Here is a 27,870-nt window from a genome sequence, read left to right as displayed (position 1 = left end):
TGGAAAGCCAGGATCTCTACCGACAGCCAGAAACAGCGAGGTCGGCCCTGGCCCCGTCACCGAAGGCCACGAGGGGAGCAGCAAGGCACTCCCGCGTCTCTCAGGCAGGGCAGGTCCAGGGAGGCGTGGAAACTCCCACCCAGGTCCAGCTGGAACAAGGAGTTCACTCTCCCACTGGGTGTCGCTGGAGGCCAAGTGAGAAACCTGAACTTCGCCCGTCCCTCAGGGAGCCCGCTCCCTCCCCGCCCCCGCTGGAGAGGCGTCACGGCAGACCGGCGAGCACAGAGGGCCGACACGAGGCTCACAGGCTGACGACGCAGCACCAACACGTCTGGGTCGCAGCAAAAGGTCACTTGTCGCACCAAGAGCCAGGGAAGCGCCCACTTAGTGAGAAAGGCAATCGACAGACGCCGAACGATGCGGATGTTCGAGAAATCTGACAGCAACTCCATGCGCCCGTCACGAAAATACTCAGACTACTGACACACATCTGAAACTGATGAAAAAAATGATCTCAGCAAAGAAACAGAAAACCTCAGCAAAGAAATAGGAGGTATAGAGAAGGACCAAACAGAAATTTATGACTGAGAAACACAATAACTGAAACTAAAACTCAAAGATGGGCTGAACAGTGGACCAGGGCGAATGGAGGGGCCCGTGAGCCGGGAGGCGGGGCGACAGAGACCACCCACCCGGCCCGAACAACAGAGGGGGCAGCAGCAAGGCCGCAGAGACAGACCTCCGTGACTGGGACGACAGAGCTGCGTGTCAACAGTCCCGGAAAGGAAGGGGAAAGAGGGCAGAGCTGAAGACGCATTCAAAGACACAGCGGATGAAAATATCCCAGTTTGGCAAAAAGACACAAACCTACAAGTTCAAGACTCTGAGCAAACCCCAAACAGGAACAGCCTAGAGAAACTCATGCCAACATACATCATCATCAAACTTCTGAAAAATAAAGACAAAGAAACAAATCTGAAAGCAGCAAGAGAGAGAAACGGCTTACCTATGGGAGGAAAACAATTCGAGTGGCAGTGGATTTCTCATCAGAAACCACGCAGGCCAGAGGAAGAGGCGCACGTTTGTTCAAGGGCTGAAAGAAAAAGAGCTGTCAGCCCGGCGCTCGGCAGCGGCGCACACACCCTCCGGACCGGGCGGAGGCCGGAGGCTCTGTGGCCCGCGGGCCTGCGCCAAGAGAAGGACCGAGGCAGGTCCTCGAAACAGAGCACGCGCCACGAAAGCAGTCCTGGAACCTCAGGAACGGAAGGAGCAACGATGCAAGCAAATACAGTACACTTTCTTCTCCCCAGTTTTCTGAATCCCCGGGGTGAAGCGAAAAACACGGCACACGCTGGTGCGGTTCACGCATTTTCAGAGGAAAGGTGTAAGACAGTTATACACAGGGGGAAGGAGGGAGGCAAAATTTTCACACTTCATTCAAACTGGTAAGATGGTAACTGGTGTGCTGGAGTGAGTTACTGTACAACACAGTTCCTGAAGAGATACACTCAACAACACTACAGTTAAACCTAAGTGAATCCCAGCATATATACAAGTAACCCAAGGAAGGAAGGGAGAAGAAGCCATAGAAATAAAAAAAAAGAACAAAACAAAACAAAAATACAACAGAAGACCTAAGCCATGACAATATATAATCACCTTATTTTTCGGACTATAAGACACACCTCCCACCCCCCCCCCATTTCCCCCCAAATTTGGGAGGAATAATGGTTGTTCATGCTGCTGTTGAGTTCTATTTACATTTACATTGATGAAATATTATGTTATTTATGTTATTAAATATTTGACATTTTTTGCTTCAAAATGTTTTCTCCTATTTTCCTCTAAAACCTAGGTGCGTCTTATGGTCTGAAAAAAATTACGGTACATTACATATAAATGCTCTAAGCAGGCCAAATAAAAGACAGAATTGATAGAATGGGTAAAAAACATGACCCGACTATACATTACCTATGGGAAACTAACTTAAAATGTAACTATGTAGCTACTTGGGAAGTAAAAGGTGAAAAAGATAAACATAAAAATATCAGTTAAAATAAAACAAGAGTGGCGTACACATATGTGAGGTAAAGGGGACACCACCAGAGCAAAGAAAATTGTCCGGCACAGAGAGACATGTCACACAGTGGCTGAAGGGTCACACTTTCAGGAGGACACAATTCCGAGCGTGCATGTACCCGGAGCAGAGCTGCACAGGATGAGAGACACACACACACGTAGCAGGGAGACGAGAAACCGGTAAACCCACATTTGCGGCGGGACCCCGGGGCACCCCCTCCTCCATAATGGATGGACTTCGACAGAAATCAGCATCGACGCAGAACTCGGTGACACCATCCCCCCGACGGGGCCCGGCTCTCCGCCCCCACGGGGCACAGACAGAGACATGCCCCACCTAGGGCTGTCACACAACCCTCGGCAGGTGTCAAAGACATGGAGTCAGGCCGAGGGTGCTCGCTGACCTCACAGCAGCCGCACTAGAAGTCGGTGACAGAAAAACGACCAGAGAGGGAGCTCCAAACACTCGGAAACGAGACAGCACACTTCTATGTCATCAATGCGTCAAACAGGAAGTCTTAACGGAAAAAAACTTTTTAAAGATCTCATTCATTTATTTTTAGAGAGAGGGGAAGGGAAGGAGAAAGAGAAGCATCAATGTGTGGTTGCTTCTCATGCGCCCCCTACTGGGGACCTGGCCCACAACCCTGGCATGTGCCCTGACTGGGAATCGAACTGGTGACCCTTTGGTTTGCAGCCTGTGCTCAATCCACTGAGCCACACCAGCCAGGGCTTAATGTTAAGTTTTTAATGGGAATAAAGGAAGACGAAAATACAAGATGTCAAAATCCGGGGGCGCAGGTGAAGCAGTGCTCGGAAGAAAACACACAGCACTCAGTGCTGCCACTGCCAAAGACGGGAGACAAATCAATGACCTGAGCTCCCATCTCAAGGAACTAAAAAAGAGCAGAATCAACCCAAAGCAAACAGAAAGAAGGAGGAAAAATTAAACAGCAGAAATCAAATGCGATCGGAAACATAAAAACAAGAGAAAATCAGTGAAAAGATCCATGAGACTCGCTAACTTCTAGCAAGACTGACAAGGGAACAAGAGAAGACGCCAGTCACTGAGGTCGGAGTGTGAGAGAGGCTGCAGGCCATGAAGACAGTGAGGAATAAGGAGCGAAAACTGCAAGGACCCCGCCCGCCGCCCACGCCAGCGCCAGGGGCCGGCTCCTTCCAACCGGCAAGGATTGGCAGTGAAGCAGACGGCGCAGCCCCATGGCCACCGGTGACCACGCGGGTCCCAAACATCAATGTTTCATTGACAAATTCACCAAACGTTTAAAGGAGAATTAACACCAATGCTACACAATCTCTTCCGAAAACACAGGAGAAGAAACACTTTCCACTGCGTTTTACGAATTCAATATTCTGATACCAAAAACAGGTAACGGCGGGAAAAAGAAAACCACAGAGCGATATCCCTCATGGCCTCACGGCAGAGTCCTCAACGGCACGCCAGCCAGCGGAGTTCAGGAACACATGAAAGTGACCACGTAGGACGAGGGCAGCATCTGCCCCAGGGAGGCAAGGCCAGCCGAGTGACGGGAAATCAACCGGCGCGCCACCTTGCCGGGCGGGCAGAGGGGCTGGCCGCTGGCCGTGCGCACAATGACCCAGTGACTAGTACGCGGCAGCACCAGGGCCGGCTGCGTCTCTGGACTCCCAACTGCGAACGCAGCCCTGCCCAGCGCGGCCCCGCCTCACAGAGGAGGCAGCGCGGTGGCCGCAGGACACCGCCGGACCGAAGCCAGCACTCACGCAGCGCACACCCTCTCAGGAGGAAAGAAAAGCAGGGGAATCTGATGGCGCGCGTCTGCAGGAGAAACCAAAAATGCTCCCGCTGAGATCCCACTTCAGGGGCAGCCAGGCCGGCCGTCAGGCCTCCGCACCCAGTCACCACGCTGGAGGCCCCCCAGGGCCGGGGGGGAGGAGGGGGGCCAGAGGGCCTGCTGGAGGGAAGGCGACATCCACAGAGCCGGGGAGCCCCACACGCCAGGAGGAAACACGCCCCGAACCGCCTGGTCCCCCCGGAACTGGATGAGAATGAAGGCACCAGAGGCTAGAGTCTGTGGGATGCAATTAATTAGCGATCAGAGGAACATTCCTGTCGTGACATAGTCATACAATAAAAATTCAAGAATAAAGTAAGCTGAGTCTCCAACTCAAGAAGCTAGAAAACAAAGTAAAACAAAGTAAAAAGGCAGCAGGGAAATGGGAGGATACAGTTGGAAAGTAATGAGTTAAAAAACAAAAACACAGTAGAACTAACACATAAATTAAAATGCTGACTCTTTTTATAACAATCTACAAAATATAAAACCACTAACTAATTTAGTCAAGAAAAAGGGAAGAACACAGAAGATGAAGAATTAAAAAATGACAAAGAGGGAAAAAAACACTGAACCACACAAAATTTTTTCAAATTAGCCACTTCTTTGTGTAACTCTTCAATAACTGGTGTTGGCAAAACTGGACAGGTACATGTCCCCAAAGTAAAATTTAACTACATTCTTACACCACATACAGAAATAAACTCAGAATGGGTTCCAGGCTTAAATGTTAGACCCCAAACCATAAAACTCCCTGAAAAAAACATGCGCAGTAAACTCCCTAAAATTGTTCCTAGAAATATTTTTTGGATATGTCTGAGCAAGAGGACAAAAGAAAAGATAAACAAACAGAACCCTCAGACCAACAGCTTTGGCAGAGCTACAGACACCACCAGCAAAACGAAAACACAGCCCACTAAACAGGAGAAGATACTCACCGGTGACGCATCCTACAAAGGGCAATGCACAAAATTTACTAAAAACTCATACAGCTCAACACCAAAACAGCCCAATTCATTAAAAAGGGGGCAGAGGAGCCGACTGGGCACTTTTCCAAGAGGACACACGGACGGCCAACAGACACGAAAAAAAAAACGCTCCCTGTCACCAGTCACCGGAGAGACGCCGCCGAGGCAGCCCTGTCGGAGCGGCACTCGGCAGCAAACCAGCAGACAGCAGGGGCTGGCCGGACACGGTGCAAGGGACCCTCGTGCGCTGCCGGGCGTGCAGGCTGCTGCAGCCACGGTGGGACACGGTGCCGGGGGGCTTCCTCGGACGATTCACAACCAGCACCGCCATGCGACCCCGCAGCTCCACCCCGGGCATTCACCCACGGAAAACGAAACGCTAGTGTGAGAGGACACTCGCACCCCCACGCTCACTGCAGCCTCGTCTGCAGTCGAGGGCGGGGCAGGCTGTCAGCAGAGGGGACACGGAATCTGCGACAGCGGGGAAGGGTCTTCGCGGCATTGTGCTCAGTGGAGAACGTCACACAGAGAAAGACAAAGGCCACACGGCCTCGTGTACGTGTGGAATCTACAAAAACGAAGAAATGGAGTGAGCAAAACGAAGTGAAAACAGACCCACAGATGCAGAGAACAGCGTGACGGCTGCAGAAGGACAGGGGTGGGGAGTGGGAATTCAAACGGTAAATGAATAAAAAAGTTTTAACTGGTGGTAAAATTCTTTTGAGAGATTTTAAAGTCTCTGTTCTATAAGGAAGTTAAGTGAAAGAGAATTTAAGAACAGGAAAGTAAAAACTTCCAAAAAAGTGAAGCCACTTCTTTGCATGACTCACAAAACCTCAATCAGATGCGTCATTTCTAGGGAAATTACAATTCACCAAACCGATCTCGGGAGGTAAGACGGTGTAGACAGAGCGTGACCCACACAGAAACAGAGAGATGACCAGAGACCCACTCTCCCCCCTGACAGACCCATACGGCTTCACGGGGAAACCCTCCCGAGTCTCTGGAGAGCAGGGAGCTCTGGCGCCACCGGCACGGCCCGGACAGGAAGGCAGGAAACACTTTCCGATTCTCTCCGTGGATGGGCAGGCCTGCCGACCTCCCCGGGCGAAGTCCCCGCAGAGCGCGGGCGCCCCACGCACACGGCCGGGAACACAGGCGTCTCACATCAGTGTCGTGGGGGGGGGGGTCGTGGCTGATATTTATTTATTTATCTTTAGAGAGAGGAAGAGAGGGAGAGACATCAGTTGGTTGACTCTCGAGCGCTCCCAACCGGGGACCTGGCCTGCAACCCAGGCACGTGCCTGACCCGGGGCATCGGACCGCCAGCCTCCGGGTCGAGGGCCGGCCACGGGGCCGCACCAGCCGGGGAAGGGCACCGTTCTGAGCGCACGTGTTAGAGGAGAAGACAGACCTAAAATCAGTCATCTAAGCCTCCACCTTAGGACACCAGAAAAAGAAAAGCAAATTAAATCCTAAGTAACCTACGGAAAAAAAAGAATTAGAGCAGAAATCAATAAAATGTTAGATAGGGGATCAATAGAAAATACTGAAAAGCCAAAAGCTGTTTCTTTGAAAAGATCGACGGAGACGCCGCTGGTCAGACCGACGAAGGACAAGGAAGGAGGCCCGAACGCCGACGCCCGAGGAGAGCCGACGGCAGCGCGGAGGCTCCGGCAGCGGCGGCTGCCGGGCGCACGCACACGAGTCAACCGCTCTGTGTCCCACTGCCAGCAAGGGACGGGCGGAACTTGAACTTCAGAGAAGACCGCTTGTATTGGCCCCCCAGAAACGAAACAGGCGGGAACAAGCCTGACAAAACGTGTACAAGGGTCTCCGCGAGGAAAACGGGGACCCTCGGAGGGACAGAGCAGAGACCTGAACAAACGCGGAGACGGTCCTCGCCCACGGGCAGGGGGCTCCAGCCGTCGGTGTCAGTCAGTCCTCCCCGTGGGACCCGCGGCGCAGCCCCAGCCAGGCATTTCGCGGGCGAAGGCCGACGGACCCCGAGGTGCGCACGGAGGCGAGGGACCCAGAGCAGCGCGAGGCCGCACTGAGGAAAAGAGCGCTGGAGCGGCGCCCAACGCCGAGTCCAGCCCCAAGGTCACAGCCACTGGGGCGGCGCCCAGTCAGCGGAAGGACCCACGGACGGAGCGACGAACGGGGACGGCGGACACAGACCCTCAACTAAGGCCCACGGACCAGTGACACACAGTGGGACGAGGACACTCCCTCCCAGAAACGGCACCGGGGCAAGTGGACACCACGCGCAACCTCGACACAGACTCCCACGCCTCGCAGGCCCCCAGGCCTCAGTGTGAGACGGAGCCGGAGGAGGCGACCTGGGTGCTGACGCAGGGGCACGGGTGGGTGCGCGGCCCCTTCTGGGCGGAGCGCCGCAGGGGCAGCCCACGGAGGGCGTGGCGAGCGACCCGGGCTGCGTTCCACCAGCAGCGTTCGTCTGCGAGAGGCGGCAGCAGGAGCAGGAGCAGCAGAAGACGAGCCTCAGGCTGCGAGGGAGCATTTGCGAAAGGCACAGTCGGTAAAAGACTGTCATGCAACGTGCACAGAGAATCTTAAAAACACAGATGAAGACAGACAACCTGGTTGAAAAAGGCGCCAGGCACCCGCACAGACCCCCCCGGACGGTGCACAGGCAGCAGGCGCGCACGCCGAGCACCGGACGCCACGGCACACCCGCCCGCGGGGCCGGGGTGCGGCGCGCTCACACCGCCCCTTGCCGCGGCTCCCGTGGCGCTGGCGGGAACGCAGAACCGTGGGGCCGGTGGGGCAGCTTCTTACAAAGTCACAGCCAGCGATTGCTCTCCGTGGTACCCGCCCAAAGGAGTGGAAAACCACGTCCACGCAGAATCTGCACCCGCACGACAGCAGCCTCAGTCACGGCTGCTGAGACTCGGGAGCAACCCAGCGGCTCTCCAGTAGCTGCGTGGAAAGAAAGCGTGGTCCCGCCAGGCGGCGGGGGGTTCATCAGCGCCACAGAGAAGCGAACCAGCGGGAGGCCCAGCGGGAGGCGGAGCAACGGGGCCTGTGACTCAGCAGGAAGGGCCCGACTGACAAGGCCCACACTGTGGGGGTCCGAGCCCACCACATGCCGGGAGGAGAGACAACTGTGGAGACAAAACAGACTGGCGGTTGCCAGAGGCTGGGCAGGCGGGGCCTCACCTGGGAACACACGCCAGGCGGGGCGCTGGGTTGGTCCTCAAGCTAATCTAGGGTCAGGGTCAGGGCCAGGGCCAGAGTGGGGCTGCTCCTGGGAGTCCGGGGAGACCGTCACTGGCAGCCACGGAGGTGAAACCACCAGGAAGGAGGGGGAGGGCGAGGTGGCCGGGGCTGGCAGTCCTTCCCTTGCTCCCCGGGGGTGGGACTCGGCCAGGCCCACGGCAGCACCTGGTCTGCTCAGGACGGGAACCCTCCTGCGGCATCCGGGTCCGCCCTGCTCCTGCAGTCTCTGCCCGCGCCCCTGGAACGTGTTCTGTAGCGCCGGGGCCACACGACAGCCGCCCCCGCCCCCCAACCCCCGCACAGCGTGAGAGGCCTGGGCTTGCCACCTGCAGGTCTGCCCCGACGCGATGGGGACTGGCCTGCCCGGGAGCCTCGGGCCCACACACGGCCAGTGGCCAGTGTCGGCTGCTCCCCGAGGCCCTCCTGCCCACGAGGGAGCAAGGGAAGGAAAGCGAAGCCTGGGGGGGAGGGGTGACGGGGCACAGGGGTAGAAGGGAAGGCCACCCCCAGGGCCTCCCCCTCGGCACCCACAGGTGCCGGCCCAGTCAAGCCGGTGGACGCGGTCCTCAGCAGCTTGCATGCGGTTGTGACCATGCTGTGACCTGTCCTCCTGATGAGACTGTAAGCCCCACAGGGCAGCCCGGGGCCCCCTCCCTCCTGCCGTGTCCCTGGCGCTCTGGCCCCGCGCCTGGCACTTGGCTGGGGACTTGCAGGTGTTTTTGGAAGGCAGGGGAGTAGGCAGTGCCGCCCTGGGCTGGGGCAGAAGCCAAGGGGCGCCGAGGCACCGGTGCGGACGGCACGTGAAGCTCCCTCCGGCTGGGCGGGGGCGACGCACAGAGGCAGGAGGGACGGGAGAAGCCAAGTGCGGGTTTGGGGAGATACTCACTGGGAGTGACGGCGGTCTCGCCCGGAGGGCCGGCCGGAGTCACCGGGGTGTGCGCGGGGGCCCCTGGGTCTGGGGGCTGGCTGCCCATCCGAGTCACGTTGCGCTGATTGTCGGCGTCCTCCGGCTGCTCCTCCGCCGTCGGCACACAGGTTCCAGGCGGCGCCCGCACAGGGCCCGCGCCCCCGGCGCCTGGGGCCTCCAGGTCGCAGTGCGGCTCCCTGCAACCGAGAGCCAGCGTCAGGGGCTCAGGCGGCCCAGCCCCACGCTCCCGCTCACTCCGCCAAACCCCTATTTCGGGCTCCAGTAACCCCCGCCGCCCCCTCTGCTCCACCAGCCTTCCACAGGGCTCTCTATCCCTCCGCACGTTTTTAGTTCTAAAACGTGGGGATGGGGTCGACTCAGCTGTCCGTCCCCGGGCCGCCTCACAAGGCGACGAGGGCGTGTGAAACAGCGCCCTCTGCAGAACGAACAGCTTGGAAGAGGACGTTGCCCTAGTGACCCCGCCCGTGGCCAGCGCAGACCCTCTGGCTGGTGGCTGGCTCTGGGTGCTGTGTGACCGGCTGGCGAGCATGGGGCCCGCTGATCTGAGATCTGAGCTCTGGGCTCCGAGGACCCCTGCCCCGGCCCCTCGGCGCTGGGGGCTCCTCGGCCCGCCCACTCCTTCCTCAGGTTCCGCAGTGTCCTCTTCTCCCCGGGTACTTGGTCTTTCCCAAGCCATCGCGTGCCAGGCCAGCCCCCACAATCTACCAGGGAGCCCTCTCTTTCTCCTGGAGCCCTAACGTGCAGGCTGGCTCTCAGGGAGCGGTTCAGGCGGTTTCCAGTCCCCTCACCCGGGCAGGACGGGCACCGCCCGGAGGGGGCGGAGACAGAGCGCAGGGGGAGGGGCGGTGAACGCGCTCACGCACTGGGGCTGCGGGGTCGGGGACTCCTTTTCCTTGTCCGCGTCCTCGGCCTCGCCCTCCTTCTCCGCTGCCTCCTTCTCCGCATCCTCGTGCACTGGCGGTGCCCTATGCCGACCCCGGTGCCGCCGCGCCGGCTCCTCCCCGCTCTCCGGCTCCCGGGACCCGGCCCGGGGGCCACCACGGTGCCGCGCGCGCCGCTCCCTGCCCGTGTCGGGCGCGTGCCGGTGCGCGCGGTGGCGCCGGGGCTCCCGCTCGGCCGCCTCCTCCGGGGAGCCACGCCGGTGGTGGCGCCGGCCGCCCTCAGGCCCCACTCCGCGGCCGCGCTCACTCCGGACCTCCCGGGCCCCTGCGGTCTCCTTGCTGCGGCTCCGATGCGCTCGTGCCCGCTCCTCCCGGGCCACGGGCTCCCCGCCCTCCGTCTTTGGGGCATCAGCCCGGTCCTGCTCCGCCGCCGGGGCAGCGGCCTTGTCCTTGTTGCGGTGCCGGTGGTGCCTGCGCGGTGGGTCTGCACCGTCCACAGCTTCCGTGCCCTCCGGCCGGGCCTTGCCCCCCGCCGATCCCCGCGCACCAGGCTCCACCACAAGGGGCCGGTCCAGGTGCGTCTTCATGTCGGGCCGCAGATGACGCGAGGTGGCGAAGCGCAGCCGCTCCTCGGGGTCCAGCTCGCTGTACAGCGCCTCACAACTGGCCCGCAGGTTCTGCAGCCGCAGCTGGCTGGCCCGCTGCTCCCATACCGAGCGCGCCTTGGCCGAGTTCTGCTGCCGGCTACGGGGAGATGGGAGGTGAGCGCCCCCTGCACACCCCCACGTCTCCGCCTCGCAGGGGAAGCCACAGATGACACACAGCGATGGAGGGATGGGTGGCGGAGTGGGTGCAGGGAGCAGGTGGGTACAGGGGCACAGGAGCCCTCAAGACCCCGGCAACTGATGCAACAGGGCAGGTGGGCACCCAGGTTAACACTGCGCAGTGAGCACCTGCTCACACGCGCAGGTGCTTGGGTGTGGGGCGGGGTGGGGCACAAGGCCTCTCCGGAGCCCTGGACGCTGGCCTGAGGCCAAGAGGGACGGGGAAGTGGGGATGATGGGCACCAGCATGAGGTGGCAGCCAGGCCCCAGGACAGGTGGGCCGCTGACCAAGAAAGCCAGAATGGGGGGTGGAGGGGCGTGCAGATGGGTAGGCCCAAGGGTCAGGCTGGAGGCCAGAGGCCAGGGGCCCTGCCACAGGAGAGCAGAGCTGCCCCAGGCGGGAACTCTGCCCTGCACCTCCCAGAGGCAGCCACTGTCCAGAGGGACTGGGGCCAGCAGGGGGCACAGCCCAGGGAGCAGGCACCGCGATGCAGCTGCCCCCTCGGGAGCAGCCAGGGAGCCGGGCCTGCCCCTGGGGGGGCCGCCCCATCAGGGAGACTGCCACTCAGCTCAGGGCCTGTCTGCTCGCAGGAGACACGACCTCCCGTGGTCACCAGTGCCCTGCTCTCTCCTGGCTCCGTGGAGAGCACCCCCACCCCCGCCCACAGGGAGAGCCAGAGCCGCCCCGGGAGTGACTTGGGGTCCCGGCTCAGCCCTCACCGGACAGGCCACCCCGGCCTCCACCCTGCCCACCTCCTCTCAGTGGGCTTCGCACCCGGGAACGCGGAGAGACCTGCGCACTCTGGGTCCTTTGCTGAGAAAACCTCCAAGCAGGCGACCCAGGCCCCTCGGCCAAGCAGACCTCCGAGGTGGGAGGGTCACCCTCCGTCCCCAGAGGTCACCAGACCACGGTGGGGGCGGCACCGGCAGCCAGAGAACAAGGACGACAGTGACATCTGTGTTGTTCAGTGGCCCTCTTCCTACGACCCCCACAACCACCTGGGGGTCGAGTGCTGTTCCCACTTCGCAGACGAGGACACAGCCCAGAGGGCACGACCCTCGAGGGTCCCACCAGGAGTCGCTGGCGGGGCTGGGACCGGACACCAGGGTCTAACAACAACAGGCGGCCCCAGCCACCCCCGGCCTCGGCCACAGCACACCTGGGCTGCAGCCTGAAGGGTCCCCGGCAGCCCGGCCACCAGCTCGGGGGGGGGGGGCCCTGGCACCGCGGGGACCCTGCAGAGAGGCGCCCGCTGGCCTGGGCAACATGGAGGACACGGGCCCTGGCCCTCGGAAGGTGAGTCGGTGTCCCCGTGTGGGAACCCTTCAGGGCAGGGCGCAGAGCACCTGTCCCTCACCTGGGGGCCCAACGGTGGGGGGGGGGGCAGGGTGACACGTGGGGGACCTGTGTGCGCCTCTCTGGCCACCTGCTGACTCACGCCCTTGCCTGCCGCCCCAGGCCCTGCCCCTAGGGCCCCCCGCAGGAAGCCCACCTCTTCTTTCTTTGGCTTCTACCTGGAGCCACAAGGGACCCGCCCACCCACAGCCGACACCACAGCGCAGAGCCTGATTCTGAGCGCGGCCGACCCGTGTGAAACAATGACAGCAGGCGGGGTGCACCCGTGTGTAGAAGCCTCGAGGGTGCTGGCCACTGCCTCAGCGCCCCCTGTCACCCCAGACGGGCCCAGGGCCTGGGCCACGTGGTCAGCAGGCTGGCTGCTCACTCAGACTCAGCCGCGGTCCCGAGGCCCAGCTCTGCCAGGACAGACAGGCCGCAAAGACAGGGCAGCAGTGGCTGCCGATGGACCGGCTGTGCCCTCCACCCCCACGGTCTGTTCCCGCCCAGGAACCAGCTGAAGGTCACAGAGTGGGGGACTGACTGGGCTGGACGGGAGGGCACCGCGGGGCTGGTGGTCCCCCCTCGAGAGTTCTCCAGGGAGCAGGGCCTGCCCCGGCCTGCAGGTCTCCGCCTCGCTGGGCCCGTGCTGCCCACGCTGCCTGCAGGCCCGGTCCCAGCTGAGCCGCTGGCCTCCTCTCCGGACGCACACCAGTCTGTGCGTGGCCTCGCTCCCTCCCGGCGTCTGAGTCGGCCGCCGGCCCTGGCACTGGCCTCTCTGCCCTGAGTGCACACGCAGCGCGGAGGCGTGAGAGCAAGGACCACTGCCCTCGGCCCTGCAGGCCAGGGCGGCTGCGGGCTCCGGTCCAGGCAAAGTCCTCACGGACCAGGGCTCAGTGGGCGGGGCTTCGTCCGGCAGAGCCAAGCGCTGCCGGTGTGATTGCTGCTCAGGGCACGGGCCTGGGCTGCGGGTCTGGTCCTTGGCAGGGGCGCCTACGAGAGGCAACCAATCGGTGTTTCCCTCTTTCCTTCCCCGCCCTCGCCCTCTCTCTGCAGACAGAGCCTCTCACAGACATGAGGGTGCTCCGAGGGTCACACGGAGGAACTGCTCCCTCCGTGTCCTACGCCCGCCGGCGGGCACAGCCCGCCCGGGCGCCGCCTCTGGGTGCCTGCCTCTGGGCCGTGGCCCCACTTTGAGGTTTCTGGGCCGAGAAGCCCACTCGCCCGCAGCGGCTGACGACGCGCACCCCTCCGTCCCCACCTCCCTCCACCTGCCAGTCGGTCGCCCCAGATCCAGCTGCCTCGCCCTGGGAGACACCGGGGCCCCAGCAGCCAGCGGCTCTGGGTGCCTGTGGGGGACTGAGCCCACCTCGGCGCTGGCCGCGGGGACGGCAGGGGCCACTGCCACCACCAGGACGCCCCTCCGTCTGGGCAGCCCGACTGTCCCCAGCTCCTGCCCGCACTCCCCACCGCATGGCCTGCGCTCACCCTGAGGAGGAAGCCCTGGGGTGCAGCCTCCCGGGCCCACCTCCCTAGCCACCTGGTGTTGCCCCAGGAGGGCTGTCTGGGGTCCCCGTGGCTGTGCCTCGGGCCCTGCTGATCTCCTGCGAACCTCACGACCGGAAGCAGCTCTGCTCTTGCTGGGACGAGGACTTCACGAGGGTCCCAGACACGTCCTACCCCAAGGAAGGACGGGATGGGTCAGGAGGGCCCCGAGGATGCCCCAGGGTGCACCGAGGACCGTGCCCCCTCACAGAGGCCACCAGGAGACCCGAGACCCCAGAGTGACGGACGGCACACGGACAGACAGCAGACGAGAGGACAGAGACCAGGAGGGAGAGGAGGAGGGGCCGGGCTCGGAGCCGGACGCCGGGAAGCGCGCCCACCATCCCTGCCAGGTTGCAGGAGGCTTGCCCGGAGCTGCCCCTGAAGCAGATGACCGGGGGCGGAAGCAGAGTGAGGAGGGGAGGTGTTGGCGTGCAGCTGCCGTGAAGCGAGGGCGGGGGCCGCAGCGACTCACGGTGAGTTTGCGCTGGAGACGGACGAGCTGCGAGAGACAGTAGCTCGAGTTTGCTTTACAAAACTGCACATGCGAGAAACAGAACAGAACAGAATGGGAGTGAGAAGACCAGAGGGAGCTCTGAGACACACGAGCACACGCATGAGCCGCGCAGGTCAGCGTGCAGGCTGCGGTGTGCGTCTGGGCGGGAGGCCAGGGACGCTCCGTCCACTCGGTCACCGGCCGCGACCTCGGGGTAAAAGAGAAGTTGAGAGAGAGAGCGCGTCCGGCACAGAGGGGAGGCTGGCGTGAACCCGGCAAACCCCGGCGGGGGGAGGGCAAGGGTGCGTCTCGGGGCCGCCTGCCGCAGCCGGCCCACCTGCCCCGGGAGCGCAGAGCCGGACCCTGCGGGCCGGGCTCCGCACGGCGGCCCTCCAGACCGGGGGCCGCGGGGCAGCTGGAGGCTTGGCAGGAGCGGAGTGGCCCCTGGGCCCTGCTGCCGCCCCCTGCGCTGCCCTCCCCCAGAGCGGCCCTGGGCCCCAGCTCCAGGCCACCGGGACCCTTCCCAGCGCAAACAGGTGACATCATCCCCAACCCGCGTTCCCTCGGGTGTGCCTCCCTCCATTTCCAAGTGACTTTCTGGAAGCTTCTCCAAAGCCAGCCGCGAGAAGGCGAGTGCCCTGCACCATCGCCCCTCCCAGTGGCTTCCCCAGGGGAGGCCGGGCGCTCTCGGCGCCGCCTCCTCAGGGCCGAGGGCACGGGCACTTGTGAGGCGCTTGGGCAACTCACCTGCCTGGAGGCCTTGGGGATAAGCAGGGGTGTGTGTGCAAGAGAGTGTGTAAATTGGTGTGTGACTACGTGTCACGTTTGTGAATGAGGATGTTAGTGGGAACGAGTGTGTGAGGGTGTGGCGTCGGTGTGTGTGTGAACATGCGTGTGCAGGGCAGATGTGAATGTGTGTGTGAGTGTGCAAATGAGGAGGGTTGTGTGAGTGTGCAGGGTAGGTGTGAAAGTTTCCGTGAACATGTGTGGATGTACGAACATGTGGGGTGAGTGGGATCCTGTGTGAGCGTGACTGTGTGTGTGTGTCAGGGGAGATGTGAACACGGGTGAGTGTGAACGTGTGTGAATGTGAACGTGTGCCGGTGTGGGAGTGTCGAGTGGATGTGCAGGGGTGTGAGAGTGTTCGGGGGCAGTCCCTCTGAGGCGGGACTCTGGCTCGGCCCCTGCCCCCTCGGGCAGCGCCTGTGCCCACCTCCCCCGAGCACGGACAGGAGCCCCCCGAACACCCAGGACACGGACGGTCCCCTCCACGCCCACACGTCACAGAAAGCGTCCCCCCCCCACTCCACGGGCCACACAGCTCGACAGGGAGCAGGGTCAAGGCGAAGGTCCCTCGGTGGCTGCTCTCACCCCCATGGGCGCTGTGTGGAGGGGCCCTGGGCGCGCGGGCCCTGCCCGTCCAGCGACAGGACTGACCTGGAGGACAGGAAACGAGGGGGCGGGGCAGACGACAGACAGACACGGGAGCACGGAGCACAGCGCCGCAGGGCCCCGACCCCCGCCGTCCACACACGCCGGGGCAGGCCCTGCCCAGCGCGCGGCATCTCTGGTGGCCACGGAGGACCCACTGAGTGTCCGACAGAGGGCCGAGGCCAGGACTGGCACCCCGGGGAGCCTGCCGGGCGACACAGGGGCACGAGCCGACACCAGGCTGACCCCCGGGCCAGCCCAGGGGCCCTGGGAGGTGGGGAGGGGCTCCCGGGTGGAGGTCGGGCCACAGCTGGCATCCTGGGTGCCCGGGTGGCACGGGCCCCAAGACCACGGGGCCGCTGTGCTGCCTGCTCGTGCCCATGCACACTCATCCACTCCCTCGTGGGTGTGGACACACAGGACACGGACGGACACACACACAACCGGACACGCACAGTCTCAGACCCGCCGCCGATGTCCTCGTGACCCCACGGATACAGCGGCCGTCCCACGGCCAGCACCACAGAAGAGCGGCCCCGGCGGCGCTGGGCCCGGGGCGCGGGGTGCGGCCAAGCAGTGCATCTGTGCGCTCTCGCGGTCACCCTGGGCCCAGGCCGGGTGCCAGGCTCTCCTGCCACGGCTGACCTTGCCTGGCCCTCGGCCACCCTCATCCCTGGGCCACACGCCCAGTCCCACCGCTGCCCAAGTCCCTCGGTGCCCCCCGTCGGGCTTCAGCGGCGCGCCCGGGGGCCCCGCGGGATCTGCGGGTGACGCGTCTCCCCGAGAGGCCGAGGCCCCGCCCTCACCTTTACTCACCACGGAGGCGTCTCCCTGCCCGCCGCCCAGTTCCCAGAACCCAGGGGCGTTAAGTCTTTTGCACTAAGTCTTGGGGCCGCTGACACGCCACCGGCAATCGCTTGGTTCACGAAACACGTGCTCTGAAAAGCTGCACGGAACCCGGACGGAGCCCGGGTCCTTCCCCCTGACGCACCCCCTCTGCCGGGGTGTGGGGGGCGTGGGGTGGGGGGCAGAACCTCCCACGACCGTCAGGGAGCGCTCGCTGCCACGTGAGGGCACCTGCTGCCACGTCCTGCGGCTGCTCCCACGGGGGGGCCGGAGGTGCTGCCTCACGAACCCTTCGCCCCTGGGCTCCTGCGGGAGAGGGTGCCACGACCCCGGCCACGGCCGCCCGGGGCGGGGGGGAGGAGGGCCCGTCCCGAGGAGCTCCAGCCGAGGCAAGGGGCCTCCAGAGGACCGCCCTGAGGGGGCCCCACCACCACCACCCACCCACCCTCCAGAGCCTTACGCGGCAACAGAGACGTTTGTGGCCGACATGGGGCTGACTTCGGCCACTTCCTTGGCCTTCTGCAGGGCGAGCTTCTGGTTGGCTGCTTCTTCCATCTCCTCCTCATCCTGCGAGCAGACGGAGCCGCACGGCCGTGCTTCAGACAGAGCCCACCTCCGGGACCGAGTCCTTCCTGTCCTCGGAGCCTGGGGCCAGGCTGAGGGCTCCCGTGTGAGCACAGCCTGCACAGGCGTGTGTGTCTGTGGCACAGCACCTGGGCCTCCTCGAGCCAGAATGCAGACCCGGTCCTCCCCAGGGCCCCTGCCCCGCCCCCAGGAGCACCGGCCAAGCCCGAACCAAGCCAGCCTCCGCCCCGGAGCTGCAAGGGACGGCCGGGGCTCCACACCTGGCCGCACTGCCCACAGGAGTGGTCACCCGGAGGACGTCTAGCAAGGGCACCTCGCAGCCTCTGAGCTTTTCTGCCTGCCCCCCCCGTCCCCAGCTGTGACTCTGAACGGTCCCTCTTTGCTGCCCCCCACACACGGGCGGCCACTTGCAGCACCTGGCCCTGGGTTCCTTCCACACGAGTCCTGGCGACGACCCGATGGCTCTGTGCCCCGGGGAGGGGCGGGGTGGCGGGTGCCCGTGAGTGCACACAGGTGCAGACACGCTGCCCTGCCTCTGGCCCGGACCCCACGCACTGCGCTCCTGGGCTCCAGGCAAACCGCTCCAGGCTGAGGTCACAGGCCCCGGAGCCCCATCGGCCAGTGGGCTGCTCACCGCCCCAACCCCGGGCCTACGAGGCTCCCCAGAGCCGGCGCTCTCCACGTGACCACGGCATGCTGCCCTCGGCTCTGAGGCTCACAACGACGGCAAAACTAGGTCCCTGTGAGCGGGCCGTCCCCAGCAGCACCACGGGGCCGTGCGGATGGAGGCGACCGAGCAGGGGGCCGTGTCCTCTGGAGGGGAGCCACAGGGGAGGCGTGTGGAACTGCACCCCCCGGGCTCAGGGGTGCAGAGAGCAGAGGCAGCCTGCTGGGGCATCTCCCATCAGCGGGGCAGGGCGTCCGGCTGGGCAGCGCCTGCCGAGAAGGCAGCACCAGCTGCCCCCGCTGGCCCGGAGTCTGAGAACAGCACCTGACCCCCGCCCTGCACTCCACCACCCACGCCTGCGACCAACCCTGGGGTCCCCTCACCACCCAGGGACAAGCACAGCCGTCCCCGCACACGGCCACCTGGAGCCCCTGACCCTCACACGGCTTCTGCCCCAGGGTCCCTCTTCCCGGCACCGGGACCCCTCAGGCTTCCTGGGGCAGCTCTCCCGCCCCCAGTGACAGCCTAACTTCGCCCAGCCACACCCCCGGGCAGCGGCCCCACGGGCTCTGAATCTACGCCCTCCTCACGGCTCTCTGGCCTCACGCGGAGTGACAGGGCCACCCCCACCCTCTGCGCCAGGTCTGCGGGGCACGTCCCTACCTTGGTCAGCTCCTGAGCATTGGCAAGGTTGTCCACGGCGATGGCCAGGAAGACGTTCAGCAAGGTGTCTGGTTGGCTCCAGATAAGGAAGGGAACCCTTCTATCCCGACTCATCCCCTCACGGCCAAACCTGTGGAAAGCAGGGCCCCCAGCCCCCGATGCCCACCACCCTGCAGCCTCCCGCCCTCGGCGTCCACAGGCCCCTGCGAGCCGCTAGCCCCTGGGCCAGTCGCCCAGACGCAGCCCAGAACCACCGCCAGGGCCCGTGGTGGCCCCGGCTTTGGCCGCACCTCATACCGCCGTCCCCAGTGCCCCTGCCCTCGCAGGCTCCCCTCCCCCGCACAGCTCTTCGGGGTGACCTCCAGGCCCCCGCTCAGAAGCCATGGGGGGTCAACTCGCCCCCGCCCCCCAGGAGGCCCCTGGACTGCCTCCTCCCGTCCCACCCCCCCAGTTTCTGGGACCACCGAGAGAAGCCTCCCAACAAACCCGGTCTGCCTCGGCGGCGGCACGGGCCTCCCCCACCCGTGGGTGCTGTGGGCAGCGGCCACGTCAGACAGGCAGACACACCCGTGCAAACCCTCGTCCCCGGTCAGGCTCACGGACGCCGGCCACGCTCTCAGTCCCTCTAGCGGCACAGGACACCGGGCACCCAGCTCCAGGCACCTGGCACCTGGCCCACCGAGAGCCCAGGGGCCCGCGACCCCATCCCACCACGCTGCCCTCTCAGGGAGGAGGGGACAAAGGCCACACAGAGGGGCGAGCTGGCCCGGGGACCAGGGGCACGAGGGGCCGAGGGCAGGTCCGGGCACGGCTGCCCTGCCCGAGTCGCCCCGGACCAGACCCTGCAGCGCCCCCTCCACCGCTCACCTCTGGGCTCGCTGCGCCCCTGGGGGAGCACCCTAGCCCTCTGTGCTGTGCCCACACACGGTGCCTGCGGAGCCAGGCCCTCCGGGGTCACCTCGACCCCGGGCACCGCTGACCCCGGGCCGGGCACTCCCGACCCCAACAGCGAGCAGCGCCCACAGTCCTGACCACCACACAGGGCTCTGGGCCCGGGGGCCCTGAGCAGCGGGCAGCTCTGTGTGGGGCCAACAGCAGCAACGCTTGCTGCTCAGCCCCCGCCGGCCTCTCAGGCCGTCGCCTCACAGGCTCCGGACGGCACTCTGAGGCCGAGCCGCCCCTCCCTGAACTGCCGGCAGCCGAGGGTGCCCGTGGGGCCCTTCCCATGCCCAGGGCAGGACCAGGGGAGCACGGAGGAGCACGGAGGGGCGGAACCGGCCCCAGGGGGGCAGGACGGGGCCTGCTCGGGCAGGGTCGGAGCGCGCGGCCCAGGCCGCCGGCCGGCCCCCGGCCCCGGCCCCGGCCCCGCAGCAGGATACAGTTCCCGAACAGCGTGAGGACGATGAAGTAGAAGGACGAGAACATGCCCTTGCTGACTCCACCCTGCGACTCGATGCCGTGGTACATGACCGCGTTCCAGTCCTCCCCGGTCAGGATCTGCGGGGGCGACACCCGCACCCGCTGCACACTCGGCACGGTCCGCGCGCACGCACACGCCATCAGCACGCACACGCCATCAGCACGCACACACGCTTGCCCCCGAGGGCGCCCTGCATGTAGGCACACCGCTGCCCCCACACGCACAGGCACACACGCGGACACGCACAGACACGCACAGACACGTGCGCACGCAGGGTTTTGGGTGACGGTGCACCTGGAGGGCAAGGGGCCGGGGTCCCTCCACAAAAACCTCCAGACGTGGCTGCCGCTGGCTCAGCTCTCAGAAATGAGCACGCAAGCGGTCTCCACCCAAACGGGCGGGAGCTCCACGCAGGAGGGAGGGCAGTGGCAGGGCAGGGCCACGGCCGTGCGCTGGGCCGTGAGGCCAGGGCCTCCCAGGTGAGGACGCTGAGGCTCCCGGGGGCGGCCGCGTGGCCGGGCAGGTGCTGCGGGCCTCTGACCCCCTTCCCGCCGCCCCTGGGCCAGCAGCGGGCTGAGGCCGCGAGGGTGGCTGGTGCAGCCCCCGCCCCACGAGGAAGCACGCCCCTTCCACTCGCGTCTCGGGGAAGCGTGGGGGTGAACCGAGGCCGTCCTGTGTCCCCTGTGGGGGGGACACCTGTGCACCCTGCGGTGTGTGCGTCAGGTCCCCCCTGTGCATCTGGCAAAGACCCGTGTCCGGAGTTTGGCTCCGCCCAACAGCAAACAGGACGCGCCGGCCCGCTCCTTCCACGGCCCACGCCGCTTCTGCCCAGCGTCCCACGTCCACCAGGCCGGCACACGGCGGACTCACGGGGACAAGCCCGGCCCAGCGCTTCCGCACCCGCTTCCCTGCCGGCGGCACCTGGGCGACGTCCGCCAGGCCACCTGTGCCTCCGAGACTCCCAGGTGCGTCCAGAGCGGGTGTCCCGGGCCCTGCTCCGCCTCCTCACCCCCCAGCTCCGTCACACCCTGTGGCGGCCCCGTCTCGGAGGGGAGGGGACAGGCCACCTCCTGCGTCCCCGGCCACCCAGTACCCCCCGGGGCCGGGCCACGGCCTTCTGCTTCTGCCCGACCGTGGGAGTTCCTCGTGTGTCCTGGTGTCCGCCGGTCCTCTCTCGGGGGTGCTTCTCAGAAACATCTTCTGGGTTTCCCTTCACTACTAACTTATTTTTATAATAGAAAAAAGTTTAATATAGTTGAAAGTATCTTTTAGAGTTTCTGCTTTCCGCACCTTAAGAAATTCTTCCCCGTCCCGAGTTCATAAAGATCTTTTCGTTTTCTCCGTCATTTCACGTTTGGTGTCTCACACGGAGGGCTCCGACAGGCGGGTCTGCGGGCCCCGCCCCGTGCACCCACTCTCCTGCACCCGCCCCCGGAGTGCGCCCTCGCTGCGGACGCCGACTGCCCGCGCCGACCGGGGCTCTCCCGGCCACTGGGCTGCGCTCCTCGGACATCCCTCCTCGTTGCCCTCCCAGCCCTCGCCGCGGTGGCACGATGGCTTCTCACAAAGTCCTGCTGGGTGGGCGGCCCCTCCTGAGCCCCCGGCTGCCCCAGACACTGGCCTTCCACAAGACGGAGAGGCGGGCTCCCAGCGCTGTCCCGGGGCACTTGGGACAGCAGTGCGGTGAAGCCGCCGATTCAGGCAGGGACGGCTGCCGCCGCCACCGTGGGAGGCTCCCGTCTGTGAAAACGCCCCCCCCCGGGCCCGGGCCTCCAGGCCCTTCGCCCCCAGCGCGAGAGCTCGCCCGCAGCGCGAGAGCTCGCCCGCGGGAGTCTCGCCTAGTCCTCGTAGCGCTGTTTCCTGGTGCCGACAGCTTTGTTGCTGCTGTGAAGGGGCTCTCCCATTTGGGCTGAATTTTCTAAGTGAATGACGCCGTTACACACGAAAGCTATGTGTCTGTATGCTGACAGTGCACTCGGCAACACGGGTGAATTCTCTCGTTTCTGGTTGATCTTTTCCTGTTTCCAAGGGAATAATCACATCATCTGCAGACGGCGCTGGTGCCTGCTCCCTTCCAAACCTCCTGCCTTTCTTTTCCCCACTGCGTTGCCTGCAACAGCCTGGATCCTGGGCACCCTTATTTTTACTGGAACTATAATTTGAGTCCTCCAGAGAGACAGAACCAGGAGGAGACACACACGAGGAACCGGCCGGGGGGTCCCGAGGCGCACGGTCCGCAGGAGGGGGCCGGCACCGGTCCCAGGCTGCGCTTGGAGACAGGAAGCCAGAGGCCCCGCCGGAAGGCTTCGGCCTGTCTGCGCTCCTGGGTCTCCTGACTCTCGGGCTAGTCCCACCCACACACAGGCCCACGGAACACGTGGGGTGCGGGCACCCGCCGACACCCGCAGCCGTCACGCAGCCGTCACGCAGCCGTCCCTGCGAAGCGGCCGTGGTCTTTGCAAACAGCTGCCTCGTCGGGCTCGGAGTCACGTGCACGTAACTCAGTCGTTTCGAGTGTCGAATCCAAAGGCTTTGCTGGTGTGTTCGCAGGTGTGTGCGCCCACCAGCACAGTCCACTTCAGAACGTTTTCATCCGAAAATGTTTTCATCAGAAAAAGGAGCCCGTGCCGAGGAGCTGAGCCCGGCCCGCGCGCACAGACGGCGGCGGGCCTCCCCTGAGACCCGGCTCAGGCAGAGACCAACCCCCGCCCCACTCTGCTCAGGCCGCCGCCCCGGGCATCGCAAGGGGCAGGATGGCCGGCACGGCGGCCCGCGCACAGCCTGAGCCCCGAGAGGGCGGCGTGTCCCGGCGGGAGCCCTGCCAGAGGCTCACGGAGACACAGGGGGTGCTTGTAGGTGTGAGTGGACTGAGGGTGTCGGGGTGCTTTGCTGCTTTATCCTCACAGGAGGAAGGGCGGTTCCGATCCCGGGGCCTCGGGGCTCAGAGGGCAGCTGTGGCTGGACGCCAGGGGCTGCCGGACAGTGGAGCCCGGGGGGACGGCGTCACAGGACGGGGGGGCCTGTGAGCTGGCCCCCACCTGCTGTCCCGCGTGTCTCGGACATGGGCCGTCTAGTCTAGGTGGCGCGGGGACGCTCAGGAGGAGCAGGACGGGGCCTTACCTGGAAGACAGTGAGGATGGCAGCGGGGAAGGTGTCAAAGTTGGTCGTTGGCGTCTCGTCTTGAAAGTTGAACCTGAGGAAAACACAAGTCTCAGGAAAAGGCAGCCCCACCAGGAGCCGGGAGCACCCGGCCCCCCGGCGCCAGCTCTGGCCACAGGCCGCATGCAGGCCGAGCTCCGTGCGGAGGCCTCAGGGGGACGCTGCCCTGAGCCAGCTGCCCCGAGCCGGCCGCCCCGCCCCCGTGGGCCACGTACTGCCCCCCGAACAGCTGCATGCCCAGCAGGGCGAAGACCACGATGAACAGGAAGAGCAGGAACAGGAGGCTGACGATGGACTTCATGGAGTTGAGCAGCGACACCACCAGGTTGCGTAGTGAGTTCCAGTACCTGCCGGGGCAGCCGGGGCCGCGTGAGTGGGGGCGCTGCGTCGGCCCACAGGGAGGGGCCCCCATGAGGGCCGCGCACACGGCCGCCTCTGCAGTGACCCCCGGCCAGGGGGGCAGTGGGAGTGGGCTGCCAGCCCAGCCTGTTCCCCTCTCGGGCTCTCCCTGGGGTCCCCAGCAGCCCCCCCAAGTGCCCCCCAAGTGCTCCTGGAGGCCAGACCCCCAGTCCCTCCTGATGTTCTGGCCCCCGAGCACACAGGCCCCCCAGGGTCCACCGACAGTCATGCTGCTGACCCCTCAGTGACCAGTCCCTGCCAACTGCTGCCCCCGGGAAACGGCATCAGCCCAGGCCCCAGGGCGACAGGCCGAGCGCTCCGGGGGTGCCAGGACCCTGCAGGCACGATGGCACATCGCGGGCTTCGCACCCAGCTGCTCACGGGCATGGAGCCTCGGACGCTCGGGCCAGCGGGGCCCTGCCGTCTGGGCCGAGGACCGCAGACCGTGTGGCTGGGAGAGGCATTTCCCGGTCCTGCCCCCGCCCTGCCGTCCCCACTCTCCACACCACCTCTGCCCCCTCTCGGGCCACACGGGACGACCCGCTTCCAGAGTGACACAGACACCCAAGGGGGGCCACACTGGGGCCAGGGGCCAGGCCGGCTCGGGCAGCAGGGCGGGACAGCGACCAACACCCCTGTTCTCCACTCGCTGGGAAGCAGCCCCCCGTGAGAACTGCAAATGGGGCCCCCACCCTCGAGAGAGAGCTCGCGACAGCAGGGACGACCGAAGTCTCCTTTTCTGCTGCGGTTATTGGGTGACTTCGGCGAATGAGACAACTCGGGCTCGGGGCGCACGGTCCGAGAACACGTCCCGTCTGTCGCTCTGCCGCTCTGCGTGCTCACCTCCCCAGTCTCGATTCCTCCCGTCACCGCACACCCCCCTGCCTCTCCGACGTGCCCGCCCCCAGGGCTCCGGAGGAGCGACCAGCCACCGGGGGCGAGCTCATGCGGGCAGAGACCCCTGGCAGCACTGGGGCCCGTCGGTCGGTGTGGGGGGGGGGGGCGACCGTGGACGTGCCCCCGCGAGGCCGACCAGGAGCAGAGCCGGGCCGCTTCGCCGCCTCTGTGTTTGCGGGTCTGTGTCCGTGTGTTCCCGGGGCCGCAAGCCGCGGGAAGCGGTCCTCAGATCGAACCGGCGGCAGGCGCATTCCCAGACGCGAGCGTGCGGTGGGGCCGACCTCCCCCACGGCCCCCCAAGGACCCCAAGGGGACGCCCCCCCTCCCCGTGCCCAGGAGCCCACGGGGACCTACTTGGTGACCTTGAAGATCCTCAGCAGCCGCAGGGCCCGCAGCACGCTGATCCCAAAGGAGGTCCCGGGCTTGACGGCGGCCCAGACCACTTCGAAGATGCTCCCCACAATGACCTGCAGCGGGGGGGGGGGGGGGGGGGAGGCAGGGTCAGCCTCCGGGCCACGCGGCCCCAGGTGTGTGCGGCAGCGCCGGCCATGCCTGCCTCGCCCGCGGCTCCAGCACCCGCCCCCTGGGAGCCGCAGGGCCCACAGGCCCAGTGCCTGTGCCCCCCCAGCCCACCCGTCACGCCGCCCGGAGGACGCGGGGCAGAGTGACAGCCGGGGCCTCGCGTCTCCCTGACACTGTGGGGCTGGGCCGCCCGCCTCAGACAGCTGGCCTCTGCCGGGCGCAGCCCTGCTGCCCTGCCCACTCCTGAGCTGTCATCTCCTGGTGCCCAGAGGCCAGCGGGCGGCACCGGGAACTCCTGTGGCCCGCCTGCCCTCGGGTGTCCGCCCCGTCCACGCTGGGCCTGCGGCCCGGGTCCCCACTGTCCTCCCAGGCTCCACCGGGGGCCGTCCTGGCCGGTGTCTGGGGTGAGGGGCCCCCAGAGGCCGTGCGCTGGGCCCGGGGCACGGCAGGCCCCTCGCCAGCTCGCCCTGCACCGGACGCCTCGCTGGCCGCCGGGCCTGCACGCTCCTTGTGCTCAAACGCAGCTTCTGCGGCTGGTGTGCAGAGCCCGGACATCCAGCCTCGGCCCCTCACACCCCTCGTGCCCAAACTTGGCCTGGGCTTCGCCCAAGGGCTCAGTCGTTTCCACCGTCTCACGTCCTCCTCCGGCCGGCCGGCTTCCGGCTTCCAGCAATGTTCCCACCGCTGCGCCCGAGAAAGGCGGGCGTCCAGGCAGGGGCTGGCACACCACGGCGACCTGCCTGCGGCCGCCAGCGGCCCACAAACCTGCTCGTCAGGTCTAGGGGTCACACCAGCCCCGCGTCTCCCCGACTGCACAGCTGTGAACCCCGAACACTAAGGTGTCTTTCAGGGTGCGTCAGGTGTGTGCCCACGTCCCGGCGCGCTGACCGTTCGGTGCCTGCTGTGACCAGGACAGCACAGCGGAGGGGCGGGCTGCCACAAGCCCACCTGCACCAGCGGCTTGCTTGGCGCTCACCCCTGGGTGTACCCTCATCTCCTGGGGATGGGCTGGACCCAGGGACTCTCTCCAGCAAACAGAACGTGACAGGGTGACGGGATGTCACCTCTGAGGTGAGATGCACACAATGACCGCGGTTTCCCTGGGGTCACCAGCTGCAGCCCACAGGGACGCCCGTGGGACCAGGAGCCCAGGCTGCCAGCGACTGGGGGGCTGGTCCCCTGAGGCACATGCTCGGAAGGGAGCTCCCGACCCCAGTGGAACCCACGAGAGGTGCTGGGCCCGGACCCCACTGAAGTCACACCCCGGGGCCCGACCCACCAGAATGACAGATAATGTTTATTCTTTTAAGCCACTAGGCTCTGGGGCCGCGAGTTGCACCGCAAGAAGAGCAACGTGGATTCCGGCGGCAGAGGATGAGGCGCTGCTGGCACAAAGACCTGAAACGCGGGTGAGGTTTTGGAAGCAGAGAAGGGCGACGAGCAGCCTGTCCGTGAATCCGAAAATGCCCAGCCTGGCCGCGTCAAACCCGACACCGAGGAGGGGCCCCGGGGCTGGGGGTGGCCAGGGGAAGGGCCCCTCGGTGCCGGCAGCTAGGACAGCCCCTCAGGAGCCGGCAGCCTGTGCCAGACCCAGCAGGTGCGGACGAGCGAGGAGACTGCCAGGCCGGGCGGACGGGGCCGCCCAGGTCGCGTGCGAGAGGGCACTGACGAGGGGAGGGCTGTCACGCACAAGGAAGCTGGGACTCGCTGGCTCGGGAACACTCGGCTTCTCCCGGCAGCGAAGACCACGAGCGCCAAACGGAGGGGACGGCACGGTCTGCCCTCCGTTAGCCCCTAGCCTCGCCGGTCGGGGAATAGCCCGCAGAGGCGGCAAGGGCGTGGCGGGGGAGGGACCGTCGCTTCCACGGACGGTGCTGGGAACCTGGACCGAGGCCAAAGAAACCAGACGGCCATCCCCCACGGCACGGAAGAACGAACTCAGAACGGGCTGGAGACTTAAACCTCAGACTGGAAACCACAAAACTCCGGGAAGAAAACAGACAGTAAACGCTGACTTTAACCTTAGGAATATCTTTCTCCTGACGCATCTCTGAGGGCGAGGGAAACAGAAGAAAAGAAACAAGTAGCACCACTGAACCGGAGAAGAGATTTGCCAGTGATACATCCTGTAAGGAGTTAACATGCAAAACTTACAAAGAACTCATACAGCTCCACACCGAAAAAATAAACAATCTAATGTTTAAAATGAGCAGAGAAGCCCTGGCTGGTATGGATGGCTCTGTGGACTGAGCGCTGGCCTACAAAGCAAAGGGTCGCTGGTTCGATTCCCAGTCAGGGCACACACCTGGGCGGCAGGCCAGGTCCCCCGTGGGGGGCGCACAAGAGGCAACCACACACTGATGTTTCTCTCCCTCTCTTTCTCCCTCTGTGTTTCCATCCCTTCCCCTCTAAAAATAAATACATAGAGTCTTTTAAAAAGATAAAATATACTTTTAAAGTATAAAAATAAAGACGGGCAGCGAACCGACCTGAATAGACACTTCTCCGGAGAGGACCCACAGACGGCCACAGACACACGAAAAGACGCTCAACGTCACCAACCCGAAGGCACAAACCGAAACCGCAGCGAGACGCCACGCACACCGGCCACGACGGCCACCACCGGCGAATCCACAGACAACAGGGTCGGGTGCGGGCAGGGGGAGGAAGGGCGCCTGTGTGCACTGTGGCGGGGGCGCCTCCTGGGCGACGGGGACACCTGCCCGGGGGCCGGGAGGCCTGGGCCCCGCCCCAGCTCCCCTGCACTCTGGCCGCGCGGCCCTGGGCCCAGGAGGCGTCATCGCCGGCAACTCAGCCACACAAGAACGTCCGGGGCAGCTCACTGACGTGTGGGCGAGGTGCGCGGTCCCTGCCGGCCCCAGGCCCACCCGGGCTGCAGAGAACTCTGCGGGGACGCCTGTCTGTCCTTCTCGCTCAGCACCTCCAGCGGTCAGAACTCGGCCTCTCGCTGGGCGGGTGCCAGCAGCCCCGGCTTGGGGCTCGCGCACACCTCGGACATGGGTCTCCCTTCGAGGCTGCCCTGACCACAGAGGGCAGTGAAGGGCCCGGGGCCCGGCCACCCTACTCCACAGAGAGGGCAGGCCACCGGAGTGGCCTGTCCTCCCCGGGCAGCTCTGGTGTGCCCA

At 65.1% G+C, this 27,870-nt stretch overlaps 1 protein-coding gene across 9 annotated transcripts in view; it reads right to left on the bottom strand.

The window, feature by feature from the left end:
- CACNA1B (calcium voltage-gated channel subunit alpha1 B) overlaps nucleotides 1-27,870 on the bottom strand; it is a 126,005-nt gene that overhangs the window by 59,150 nt on the left and 38,985 nt on the right. For 6 of the 9 annotated variants that reach the window (XM_045846038.1, XM_045846041.1, XM_045846042.1 and 3 more), the window contains exons 13-20: nucleotides 24,557-24,669; nucleotides 23,122-23,253; nucleotides 22,868-22,940; nucleotides 19,707-19,824; nucleotides 18,328-18,395; nucleotides 16,873-16,979; nucleotides 9,917-10,678; nucleotides 9,012-9,229 (exon numbers count right to left, since the gene is read on the bottom strand). In XM_045846038.1, the coding sequence (XP_045701994.1) occupies nucleotides 9,012-9,229; nucleotides 9,917-10,678; nucleotides 16,873-16,979; nucleotides 18,328-18,395; nucleotides 19,707-19,824; nucleotides 22,868-22,940; nucleotides 23,122-23,253; nucleotides 24,557-24,669 (1,591 nt within the window). Of the gene's footprint in view, nucleotides 1-9,011; nucleotides 9,230-9,916; nucleotides 10,679-14,114; nucleotides 14,178-16,872; nucleotides 16,980-18,327; nucleotides 18,396-19,706; nucleotides 19,825-22,867; nucleotides 22,941-23,121; nucleotides 23,254-24,556; nucleotides 24,670-27,870 lie in introns of all 9 variants that reach the window. The other 3 variants (XM_045846035.1, XM_045846036.1, XM_045846037.1) reach the window with 1 other exon arrangement.

This window comes from Phyllostomus hastatus, unplaced genomic scaffold (genome assembly GCF_019186645.2).
Source record: "Phyllostomus hastatus isolate PE091 unplaced genomic scaffold, TTU_PhHast_1.1 phas_contig_495, whole genome shotgun sequence".
NCBI lineage: Eukaryota > Metazoa > Chordata > Mammalia > Chiroptera > Phyllostomidae > Phyllostomus > Phyllostomus hastatus.
This window is presented reverse-complemented; position numbering and strand designations above follow the sequence as displayed.